Source organism: Malaya genurostris, chromosome 2 (genome assembly GCF_030247185.1).
Source record: "Malaya genurostris strain Urasoe2022 chromosome 2, Malgen_1.1, whole genome shotgun sequence".
NCBI lineage: Eukaryota > Metazoa > Arthropoda > Insecta > Diptera > Culicidae > Malaya > Malaya genurostris.
In genome coordinates this window covers 342,656,885-342,669,981 of record NC_080571.1, presented here as the reverse complement: position 1 = coordinate 342,669,981, position 13,097 = coordinate 342,656,885, and the positions used below count along the sequence as shown (strand labels likewise).

Genomic DNA, 13,097 nt, shown 5'->3' with positions numbered 1-13,097 from the left:
CGGACTCTTGGCTCTGAACTCTGGACTCTTCACTCTGGACTCTGGACTCTGCAGTCTGGGCTGTGGACTCTGGATTCTCGATTCTGTATTCTGGACTCTTCACTCTGGACCCTGAACTCTAGACTCTGGGCTGTGGACTCTGGATTCTCCACTCTGGACTCTGGACTCTGGACTCTGGGCTGTGGACTCTGGATTCTCGATTCTGTATTCTGGACTCTTCACTCTGGACCCTGAACTCTAGACTCTGGGCTGTGGACTCTGGATTCTCCACTCTGGACTCTGGACTCTGGACTCTGGGCTGTGGACTCTGGATTCTTCACTCTGGACTCTGGACTCTGCACTCTGTGTACCCTGGACTCTGTATTCTAGACTCTGGACTCTAGAAACTGAACTCTGGATTCTCGACTCTGTGTTCTGGTCTACGGACTCTGGACTCTGGACTCCTGACTCTAGATTCTTCACTCTGGACTCTTCACTCTGGACTCTTCACTCTGGACTCAGGACTCTGGGCTGTGGACTCTGGATTCTTCACGCTGGACTCTGGACTCTGGGCTGTGGACTCTGGATTCTCGATTCTGTATTCTGGACTCTTCACTCTGGACTCTGGACTCTAGACTCTGGGCTGTGGACTCTGGATTCTTCACCGTCCCGGGTTGGCGGTTCAGTGCATAGGACGCTGGTCTTACAAGCCAGTTGTCGTATGTTTGAGCCCCGACCTGGAAGGGTTCTTAGTGTCAGTAGGATCCATAGTACTAGCCATGCACTGATTCTGTACACTAAGAATCGGTTGCGAAGTCTGTTCAAACAGAAAGGCCAAATTCCACAAAAGGAATGTAATGCCAAGACTTTGCTTTGATACCGTAGAGATCGATCTGAAGGAAGCGTATTAACAATTTTGTATGAGAACTTGAATATGAAAAAAAAAACATGTTTACAGAGAAGGTGCCGCTTTTTTCTTCTTCTTCCGCATCCACCATATTCGCCAGTTTGAGCTCTAGCGACTATATATCAGTACTCAAATTGATAAAAAAAATATGCTGAGTGGAAAGTTTTTTACATCGAATGATTTGATCATCGCCGAAACTGAGCCGTTTGTTGAGTTTAACGAGAAATAATGGCGTAAAAGTGGTTTAGACGTGTTGGAACGCCCTTCAAGAAGAACACAACGAAATTTGTAAAAAAAATGCTGTTTTCTTTATCAGATTGGGGATTTTTGCCCGATATATTACGTCTCCGTCATTAAGTTTGAAGGTTGAGACAAATAAAAGTGAGTTTAAAGTGAAGAACTTTTATTTTTCATATTTTTTTTTTGAGAAATAAGGTTTATTTCCCAAAGTTAATCAATTGGTAAAACACTTTTACAAATTCAACACAAGTTAATATGTTTCATTTTGCTTCTGTTGTAAACAGTGGCGTCTCGTAACAAAATTTTTGGGTTATGCACTACTTTTGTGGTATGATATCAGATGTAACAATTAATTGTAAGTGAAAACTAAAGATTGAGGAATGAATATTCGCTTGTGGTTTTCAATACAACGAAATGACGATATACTTTCGGATGGGATTATTTTTGTTATACTTTTTTCGTATCATAAATATAATAGAAGAATTCGGTTCTCTCCGTCGAACAAATCTGTCAATTACTACATCAATAAAACCGCTTTGACGTTGTAACTGAGGCAGCATTTTGTTTTTACCTGCCATAAGCATAAGCCACTGCTGCCTTTCCTGAAGGTCTCATAGAACCTAACGTGCCAAAGAGAACAACAAATCTCGGAGCTGAATTGAGTGATTCTTTTTCTTCTGGAATCTGTGCAGTAATTCATGTGCACAGAAAAGACACTAACACAGCAACAAGATATACTTGAAATTTTCAATTGGATGTATATGAGATCTGTGTAAATGCACGCTGTTCCGGCGAAGAAATTGTGAATCTAAAAAATAATTGAATGCGGAAGGGGATGAAGTGATTTCCTTCAATTTGACCAGTTGTGCAGTGCACAAGATGCACATGGGGACGAGACGCCACTGGTTTTACCACGAAGTTTTATTTTCGAAATTTAATATTAATCTTCATTCATCCAATGGTTTTGTCTATGGATTGCAGACTTTGGAATGAGGAAATTGAACTAAGTGCTCTGTATTGTTAGTTAGTTAACAGTTAGGTTTCTGAACGCTGGACTCCGGACTTTCTGGACTTCACACTCCGGACACTGAGATCTATACTCTGGAATCTGGAACCTAAGTCCTGGACTCTGGACACTCAGGAAACTAGTAATTCACTCTCAGGAATCTCTGGATTCCAGATTCTGTACTCTGAGTTCTGCGCTCTGGATTCTGGACTCTGGACTGTAGACTCTAAATACAGGAATCCGGACTTGGGATCGTGAATTCTGGGCTGTGGAGTTTGGATTCTGAGCTTTGGAATCAAGATTCTAGATATTAGACTCTGGATTCTGGGCTCTGGACTCTGAACTCTGAACTCTGAACTCTGCACTTTGAAATCTGTACTCTGGACTCTTAACTCTGAACTCAAGACTCTGGATTCTGGACTATGTACTCCAGACCCTGAACTTTGGGTTCTGGACTCTGGACTTTAGACTATGGAATCTAGCTTCTGGACTCTGGACTGTAGGATCTGAATACTGGAATCTGGACATGGGATTGTACATTCTGGGCTGTAGACACTGGACTTTGGAATCTAGTCTCTGTACACCCGACTCTGGACTCTAGAATCTGAACTCTGGATTCTGGACTCTGGGTTTAGAACTTTAGACTTTGGACTCTGTACTCTCGACTACGGACGGTAGACTCAGAATACTGAAATCCGGACTTGGGATCGTGAATTCTGGGCTGTGGACTTTGGATTCTGAACTTTGGAATCAAGACTCTAGACTTTAGACTGTGAATTCTGGACTTTGCACTCTGGACTCTGATCTCTGAACTCTGAACTCTGGTACCTGGAGTCTGCACTCTAAAATCTGAACTCTGGATTCGGGACTCTGGATTTTAGACTCAGGAATCTAGATTTTGGACTCTGGACCCTGAACTCTGGATTCTGGACTTTAGATTCTGTGTTTAGGAGTTCAGACTTTGGACTCTCAACTCTGGTTTCTGAACTCTGAATTCTTCACTCTGGACTCCTAACTATGGACTCAAAACACTGGACTCTGGATTCGGGATTCTGGACTCTGAACTCTGGACTCACTCTGGACTATGGACTGTGTACTCTGAACGCTTGACTCTGGACTCCGGACTCCGGATTCCAGACTCTGGACTGTGGGCTCTGGATTATGGACTTTCGACTCTGGATTCTACACTCTGGATTCTGAACTCTAGAATCTGAACTCTGAATTCTGGACTCTGGACTTTAGACTCTGGGTATTGGAAATTGACAGTTTGGACTCCGGACTCTGCGTTCTGGACTCTGGACTCTGTACTCTGAACTTTGGACTCTGGACTCTGGATTCGGGATTCTGAACTCTGAACTCTGGACGTACTTTGAACTTTGGACTTTGTGCTTTGAACTCTGGACTCAGGTCTCTGGACTTTGGACTCCAGACTTCGGATTCCGGAATCCGGACTCTGGAATTTAGACTCAAAACTCCGGATTATGAACTCTAGAATCTAAACTCTGGATTCTATACTCTGGACCTTAGACTCTGGGTTTTAGAACCTGAGACTTTGGACTCTGGACTCTGCATTCTGAACTTCAAACTCTGGACTCTGGATTCTGGACTCTAGACTCTGAACATTGCCCTCTGGACTCTGATCGCTGAACTCTGTACTCTTGTATCTGGACTTTGGATTCCAGACTTCGGATTCCGGAATCCGGACTCTGGAATCTAGACTAAGGACTCCGGACTATGAATTCTGGAATCTAAACTCTGGATACTATACTCTGGACCTTAGACGCTGGGTTTTAGAACTTGAGACTTGAGACTTAGGACTCTGGACTCTGGACTCTGAACTCTTGATTCTAGCCACTCTAGACTCAGGACTCTGGATTCGAGACTCTAGACTCTGCACTCTGGACTCTGAAGTCTTAACTCTGGATTCTGTAATCTGGTGTCTGAACTCTAGACTCGGGACTCTGGACTCTTGGCTCTGGAGTTTGGATTCTGAACTTTGGAATCTGGACTCTGAACTCTGGATTCTAGACTCTGAAGTATGAACTGTAGACTCTGAATACTGGAATCCGGACTTGAAATCGTGAATTCTGGGCTGTGGACTTTGGAATCTAGACTCTAGACTTTAGACTCTGGATTCTGGACTTTGCACTCTGGACTCTGATCTCTGAACTCTGTACTTTTGTATCTGAACTCTGCACTCTGGACTCTGAACTTGGGGCTCTGTACTCTAGAATCTGAACTCAGGATTCGGGCCTCTGGATTTGAGACTCTGGAATCTAGATTCTGGGCTTTAAACTCTGAACTCTGGACACTGCACTTTGAAATCTGTACTCTGGACTCTTAACTCTAGACTTAAGACTCCTGACTCTGGACTATGTACTTCAGACCCTGAACTTTGGGTTCTGGACTCTGGACTTTAGACTATGGAATCTAGCTTGTGGACTCTGGACTGTAAATTCTGAATGCTGAAATCCGGACTTGGGATCGTGAATTCTGGGCTGTGGGCTTTGGATTCTGGACTCTGAACTTGGGGCTGTGGACTCTAGAATCTGAACTCTGGATTCGGGCCTCTGGATTTCCGACTCTCTAATCTAGATTTTGGACTCTGGACTCTGAAGTCTGGATTCTGGACTTTAGACTCTGTGTTTAGGACTTCAGACTTTGGACTCTCAACTCTGGTTTCTGAACTCTGAAATCTTCACTCTGGACTCCTAACTATGGACTCAAGACTCTGGACTCTGGATTCGGGATTCTGGACTCTGAACTCTGCACTCACTCTGGATTCTGGACTGTGTACTCTATACGCTTGATTCTGAACTCCGGACTCTGATTCTGGACCTTCAACTCTGGAATATACACTCTGGATTCTGGATTCTGAACTCTAGAATCTGAACTCTGGATTCTGGCCTCTGGACCTTAAAATCTGGGTATTGGCAATTGACAGTTTGGACTCTGGACTCTGCGTTCTGGACTCTGGACTCTGTACTCTGAACTTTGGAATCCGGACTCTGGACTCCGGAATACGGAATCCGGAACTCTGCACTCCGGACTCCGGTTTCTGGGCTCCATACTACGGATTCCAAACTCTGGACTATGGGCTCAGGACACTTGACTTTCGACTCTGGACTCTAGTATCTGAACTCTGGATTTTGGAATGGGTTTTAAAACTTGAGACTTTGAACGTTGGACTCTGGACTCCGGACTCCCGACTCCGGACTTCGGTTTCCGGAATCCGGACTCTGGGCTCTAGACTATGGACTTTCGACTCTGGACTCTAGTATCTGAAGTCTGGATTCTGGAATGGGTTTTAAAACTTGAGACTTTAAACGCTGGACTCTGGACTCCGGACTCCCCACTCCGGACTTCGGTTTCCGGAATCCGGACTCTGGGCTCTAGACTATGGACTTTCGACTCTGGACTCTAGACTCTGGACTCCGGACTCTGAACTCTAAAATTTGAACTCTGGATTCTATATTCTGGAGTTAAGACTCTGGGTTTTATAACTTGAGACTTTGGACTCTGGACTCTGCATTCTGAACTCCGAACTCTGGATTCTGGACTGTGGACTCTGGACTATGAACTCTGGATTCTGGACTCTGGTGTCCGAACTCTAGACTTAGGACTTTGGACTCTTGGCTCTGGACTTTGAATTCTGAACTCTGGAATTTGGACTCTGAACTCTGAATTTTGGACTCTGAAGTATAAACTGTAGACTCTGAATACTGGAATCCGGACTTGGGATCGTGAATTTTGGGATGTGGACTTTGGATTCTGGACTTTGGACTCTAGACTCTTAGCTCTGGACTCTTGGCTCTGGGCTTGGGATTCTGAACTCTTGAATCTCGACTCTGAACTCTGGATTCTAGACTAGACTGGAGTATGAATTGTAGACTCTGAATACTGGAATCCGGACTTGAGATCGTGAATTCTGGGCTCTTGACAATGAACTTGACTAATCATGGACAATGAACCGTAGACTCACGGCTTTGAACTGTGAATTAAAATTGAGGATTCTAGACCCTGGACTGTGTACTCAGGACTCTAGAATTTACAGTCTGGACTTTAAATTTTAGCTTCGTATGTGAAGCTCTTGATTCTAGACATTAGACTCTCACTGAACTTCTGGACTCTGAACTCGTATCTTCGTATTCTGAACTCTGAACTACGGGCTTTGCACTTTGAATTTTTCCTTGTGGACTCGAGGTTCTAGACGCTGAACTCCACATGCTGGACACTGGATTCTAGACTTTTGAATGTGGACTCTGAAATCTGGATTCCGAATTGACCATAAACTCTGGACCTCGGACTCTGAACGCTGAACTATAAGCTCATGGTTCTTGACTGTAGTTTCTGGGATCAGGGCATTACTCAAGATTTTGCTTTCTGGGTGCTGTACGTTTAACTCAGAATTTTGTTCTCTGACCTTCACATTCTAGATTGCGGACTGTCGACTCTGGTCCCTAGACTCGAGATCTTAGACTCTGGGGTCTGAGTATTGAGCTCACGATTCTGCCTTCTGTTCGCAGGGCTTCAAGCTCAGAGTTCGGAATTGTCAATTATGGATTCTGTACTTTGGACTGTGGAGGCTTTTTCCTTTAGACCTTCTGGACATTGGACTTTCAACTCTAAAAGCTGAACTCCGATTCCTTATCTCTGAACTATTGACTCTGGATTCTGAACACTGGAATCTGGACTTCAGACTATGGATCTTGAACTGTGGATTTTGAACTGTGAACTCTAGAGTATGGACTATGGATTCTGGTTTCTGTCTTTCGTCTTCTGGTCTCTGGAATCCCGAATCAAACTCTGAACTCAACACACTGGACTCTGGATTCTGAACTCAGAACTCAGAACTCTGGGTACTGCTCTCTGGACTCCGTCGAGATGCCAGAGTTCAGAGCTTCAGACATTAGGATCTCTACTCTAGGTTCTGAACTTTGGAATCTGACATCTGGACTCTGGATTATGGACTCTAGACTCTAAGGTCTGGGCATCGAGCTTCTGAAGCTAATTTCTTGACACTGAATTCTAATTTGTGGGCGCAGAAATCGAGGCTTGGTTACAAAAAATCACAATTTTTGTTCAAATATTATGCGCCGGCATGGCAAGATTTGGTAACGAAAATTCAAGGCAATATAAAGAATAAATACCAATTTATAAACACATTAAAACGAAGTTTATACCGATTTCCATTTCGTAGAACTGCTCTGCCATCAAAGGCAAAAGTTTTGAGATAAATGAATCCCCGATACATCCCGTGTGCAGTGCAGAGTGCATGTATATAAGGGTACCAATATTTGGTGGTCCTGTCTAATTTTGTAAAGCGGTAGTGCTCAAAATTTTAAGCACTTTAAAAAGAAAAACTTCTATGTAAAATTTGAGCTAAATTAGATATGCTTGGTTAAAGTTTGAAAATTTTCGATTTTGAAAAATCACTTTAGGTGCTTAAAATTTTTTTTTTGATTTTCGATTTTCAAACTTTAAGCTGGGCGGAACCACAAATCGATATCCTATTTAACTCAAATTTTTCACTTTTTTGGAGGTGGTTAAACTTCTGAGCACTACCGTTTTACGAAATAAGAGATGACTCGTGAATATAGGCACCCTAATGTACACTGGTTTCGGACCGGTGGATTTTTAGTTGCGACGTTGTGGTTTCATGTCGCAAACAACATTCACAATTACACACAGGCATCGACCCATTTCTATTGTCATTGTCAGCTCACTGTGGTTAAATCAGCGATTCGATTCGGATACTGGTTAGAAGGTAGTCGGTAACAATGTTCAGTTTGTTCATTTGAATCTAATTTTCTATCTAAACAAGCTAAGTTATTCGGAACAAGAAATTTGATCCTACGGTATTTGATATCAAAATTAAGTTTCTGAGTGTGTCAAACCTAATTTGTAAATAAAATGCTCTTTTTTTTCAAAAACGGTTGCATTTCGAAAATTCGACGAAAAAATAATTGAACAATAGGCAGAATGAGCCATCGCTTCGTTTTACCAGTGCAGTTAACAATAGAAAGAGAGAAAAATTTGCAGATAAAGCTAAGCCGAGTGGTTGAGAAAAATAACAATCAGAGAGTAGTAGATATAATTATATAGTACAGACATTAGAGTATAAAGTATTGAACAGTGCAAAATTATAAAAGATTGAAGTTAAAACAAAAGTAATAGAAGAAAGAAAGTAAGAGAAAAAGGAAATTTTAAGAGTGCATTGGGAAAATATATGAAGAATTTGCGAAAAGTTTGTATAACAAATGAGATAAACAGTAACAAGTAAGTAAGTTTGAGCTCCTCTTTCTATTATTGTTCACGTTCATGAAATAGGCAAAAATTGCTTAAAAAAGCAATTTGAATAGAAAACGAATCTTACTTCCGAATCGAACTTGAATGGCTCCGTTTCATTGGCCTGCATGGAATTCGAAAAAAGGAGTTTGAAATTAGTTTCTCACTCGGACGCAAAAGGCGCCTTGTCTGCTGAGGCGCTGTTCACTGATTGATTTTTTTTATACATGCAAACCGAAACTGTCGTCGCCGTTGAAGTAAAATTGCAATGATCCGCTTTAAAACTATTGTCACGAACCGTCCATGGTTATACGGAACCGAATTGATGGGATATTTAGCGCATACTCACCCTTGCTTTTTCCAACTGGCCTAAAGCCTGACGTTCCTTTTCTCGCCGAAGCGATTCTTTTTCCTCGTCTAGCGACAGATCGGATGACGGTTGAGAATAATTGGAATCCGCTGAACCCTACGTTGAAAGGGAAAACCGGAAAGAAAATATGTTAGTGATTTAATTTTTGTAACTTGAATGAGAAAATTCTGCTAAAATTAACAAATCAAGGAATCTACCAGGGAAGCAGAGTCCCATCACTAGCACTATCGATATTTACTATGACGGCATTAATCTGCATTTGTTTGGTATTTATTTGGGATACAAAAACTGAAACCCAAGGCAAACTCACTCTCACTCTCTCTCTCTTTGTCGTAAAGGCATTAAATCAAAACAACGATTTTTCATTAAACAAAAGAGCTAACAGTATCAAATTCGCTAATCTAGGTTACACGCCATCCGCAGAACTGCGGGAAAACATTGTATGTGCATATACAAAACCTACATAATAACAATAATGAAACCAGAAAACCCAAAGAGCCTGTCATGGGCAATATGCAGTCTGCTAAAAAACCACCACACAGGACACTGGGTAACGACGGGGATGCTCTTGCAATATAACCAAAAGGGATATGAATCATAGACGTTCCACTCCACCCGAAACCGACCTAAGAAGGCACGAATGAATGATTGTGGCATGGCGTTGGGGTAAGCGAAAAGGATTAAAAGCATACAATTTTTATCGATAGTTGCATGAGAGAACAAAAATACTCACATCACCAGAATATGTTTCTGCACCAAACCGGCGAAATAGTTCAAAAACGCACGTAAGAACCCAAGCAACTATGCACGAAAGTTTTTAAATTGTTCTGGCTTGAAAATCAAGAATCACTCTGTGCTACCAAATTTTTTAATTGGATACTCTGCTTTGGTGTGAATTTCACATAAAGAGTGTATCGAAAATAAGCTATCCACATACATTTGTGTTGTATGCTCAGATCACAGCATGCTGTGCGTTTGGCTGTCAGCTTTCGTTTGTTTTCAAAATGTCGCGTATTGAAAAGGAAGTGAAAATTAACGTTCTGGATACATGGCTAAGTGGGAAGGGTATTATTATGCGAAAATCGGCGAAGCGGTTTGGAATTCATCATGCCAGGGTTGAAACCATCATTAATAGGTTTAGGGAACACTATTCATCCAACCCGAAAGTGGTATCTCTAATCATGAAGAACAAATCAATGTCAACACGTGATTTGGCCAAAAAAGCAGGAACGAGTGTCGGAATGATCCAGCGTATCAAGAGGCAAAATCACCTGAAGACCAACAAGAAGCAGAAAATCTCGAAACAAAGTGTAGAACAGAAGAAGCTAACAGCAACAAGAGCCCAAAATTTGTTTTTTTTTTTTCATAAATACATTTATTTCTTAAGGCAGTTTACATAAGTTTTTCTTCGCCGTAGCATCACTTTTACATAATATTCTTATCCTAATTTAATTCTAACATAGTCACAACGTTTTGCATTTATTAAAACATATTCTCTTATTACTTAAATCTCATCTTAGGTAACTCGTCATTAATTATGAAATCTACTCGGAAATATTATTTGAACCAAACGATTAACTTCTATAAATTATAAAATAAGCTGTTATTTTCAGACATTTTGTTAATAATTTCATAAACTGTTTCGAGTTTGTTTGTATCATTACATTATTTTTATTCTAATTTAGCTATTGGTTGAACTCATGGACGCAGCTGGGATCAGAACTAAGTCTTGAAAGGGGCCTTTATTAAATTGAAACTCCAGTTTTCTTTATGAAATGATAAATAAGTTTCATGTATGAAAGGTCACGACAAGCAAGAATGTCTCGAACTGGGACATTGGATAGTCTACCTTGGGTACGCAAAGAATTTATTAGTTGAGATCTGACATCACGATACTCCACGCATGTCCAAACGACATGATCAATATCCCGATAACCTTCTCCGCAAGCACAATGATTAGTCTCGGAGAGCCCAATTCGAAGGAGATGTGCATCTAACGTGTAGTGATTGGACATGAGTCTGGACATCACACGAATGAAATCTCTACTCACATCCAGTCCCCTGAACCATGCCTTTGTCGATATTTTCGGAATAATTGAGTGCATCCACCGACCCAGATCATCTTTATCCCAAGAAGCTTGCCAGCTGGCAAGTGTTCTTTGGCGAGACGAGCTATAGAATTCGTTGAAAGCAATTGGTCTCTCATAAATTTCACCCTCAATAGCACCACGTTTGGCTAAAATATCGGCTCTTTCATTGCCAGGAATGGAGCAATGAGCCGGGACCCAGACTATAGTGATTAGATAATTATTGTTCAATATGTCGTTCAGGCACTGTTTTATTTTGCCCAGGAAAAACGGTTCAGTCTTGCCAGTCATGTTTGAGCGAATGGCTTCAATTGCACTCAGACTATCTGTGAAGAGGAAATAATGGTTTGGAATTAATGTGACGATTACACTCAAACTATAATGAACTGCTGCTAGCTCTGCTATATAAACAGATGCAGGTTCTTGAAGCCTAAATGAGGCCGAAACATTATTGTTGAACATACCAAACCCTGTCGCTTCTTCAATTCGCGATCCGTCCGTGTAAAACATTTTCTCAGAGTCAATATGCCTGAACTTACTTGAAAATATTTTTGGGATTTCCGTCGAACGTAGATGATCCGGGATTCCACGCACTTCGCGCTGCATGGATGTATCGAAAAATAAAGTTGAGTCAGGGATATTTAGGAGGCTGACACGGATAGGAATATATCTTGAAGGATTGATTTCCTGTGACATATGGTTAAAATATACTGTCATGAATTTTGTTTGAGATCGAAGCTCGACTAGTCGTTCGAAATTATTAATTACCATGGGATTCAGCACCTCACATCTTATTAGCAGGCGTGATGAAAGCTCCCAAAATCGATCTTTTAATGGAAGAACTCCCGCCAGAACTTCAAGACTCATTGTATGTGTCGAATGCATGCACCCTAAAGCAATTCGCAAACAACGATACTGAATTCGCTCCAGTTTGATAATATGAGAGTTTGCAGCGGAACGAAAGCAAACGCATCCATATTCCATCACTGAAAGTATCGTTGTCTGATACAATTTTATTAGATCTTCCGGATGAGCACCCCACCAAGATCCTGTTATTGTTCGAAGAAAATTTACTCTTTGTTGGCATTTCGTTATCAGATACCTAATGTGTCCTCCCCACGTGCATTTGGAATCGAACCACACCCCGAGGTATTTAAAAGTTAAAACCTGTTGGATCATTCTTACCATCATATGGAGCTGAAGCTGCGCGGGATCATGCTTTCTTGAAAAGACGACTAACTCTGTTTTCTCCGCAGAGAATTCGATACCAAGATGAACAGCCCAATCGGACAAGTTATCTAAGGTATCTTGCAATGGTTTATGCAGATCAATAGCTTTGGGTCCAGTAACTGAAACCACGCCATCATCTGCCAATTGTCTTAGTGTACATGGGGATACTAGACAGTTGTCAATGTCATTCACGTAAAAATTATAGAGGAGCGGACTGAGGCATGAGCCTTGCGGGAGACCCATGTAGCTAATTCTGAATGTTGCCAAATCGCCATGTGAAAAATACATGCACTTCTCTGACAAAAGGTTGTGCAAATAATTATTTATAACCGCTGGAAGTCCATGTTGGTGGAGCTTGTCTGAAAGAACATCAATGGAAACTGAATCAAATGCTCCTTTAATGTCTAAAAATACAAAGGCCATTTGTTGTTTTTGAGCGAAGGCAATTTGGATGTCAGACGAAAGCAATGCATAGCAATCATTCGTCCCTTTATTTCTTCGGAAGCCAAATTGAGTATCTGACAACAAACCGTTCGTCTCGACCCAAGTGTCGAGACGTCGTAGAATAATTTTTTCGAACAATTTTCTGATGCAGGACAACATCGCAATGGGTCTATATGAGTTGTGATTGGAAGCTGGTTTCCCCGGTTTTTGAATGGCGATAACTTTCACTTGTCTCCAGTCAGGTGGAACAATATTTTGCTCAAGAAACTTGTTGAACAATTCCAACAAACGTCTTTTTGCGAGGTTGGGCAGATTCTTCACCAAGTTGAATTTAATTCTGTCCAACCCTGGAGCGTTATTGTTACAAGCCAAGAGTGCTATAGAAAATTCCATCATTGAAAATGGGTTATTAATAAAACCATTGTTTGGAGGAGATTCCCGTATAATGCTCTGCGTAGGAACAGAATCTGGGCAAACTTTCCTAGCAAAGTCAAATATCCATCGGTTCGAGTATTCATCACTCTCATTGCCCACGTTACGATTCCT

At 41.4% G+C, this 13,097-nt stretch overlaps 1 protein-coding gene across 13 annotated transcripts in view; it reads right to left on the bottom strand.

The window, feature by feature from the left end:
- LOC131431871 (voltage-dependent L-type calcium channel subunit beta-1) overlaps positions 1-13,097 on the bottom strand; it is a 478,431-nt gene that overhangs the window by 46,099 nt on the left and 419,235 nt on the right. For 9 of the 13 annotated variants that reach the window (XM_058597809.1, XM_058597812.1, XM_058597802.1 and 6 more), the window contains 2 exons: positions 8,770-8,886; positions 8,509-8,544 (listed from right to left, as the gene is read on the bottom strand). In XM_058597809.1, the coding sequence (XP_058453792.1) occupies positions 8,509-8,544; positions 8,770-8,886 (153 nt within the window). The remainder of the gene's footprint in view (positions 1-8,508; positions 8,545-8,769; positions 8,887-13,097) is intronic. The other 4 variants (XM_058597807.1, XM_058597813.1, XM_058597810.1 and 1 more) reach the window with 1 other exon arrangement.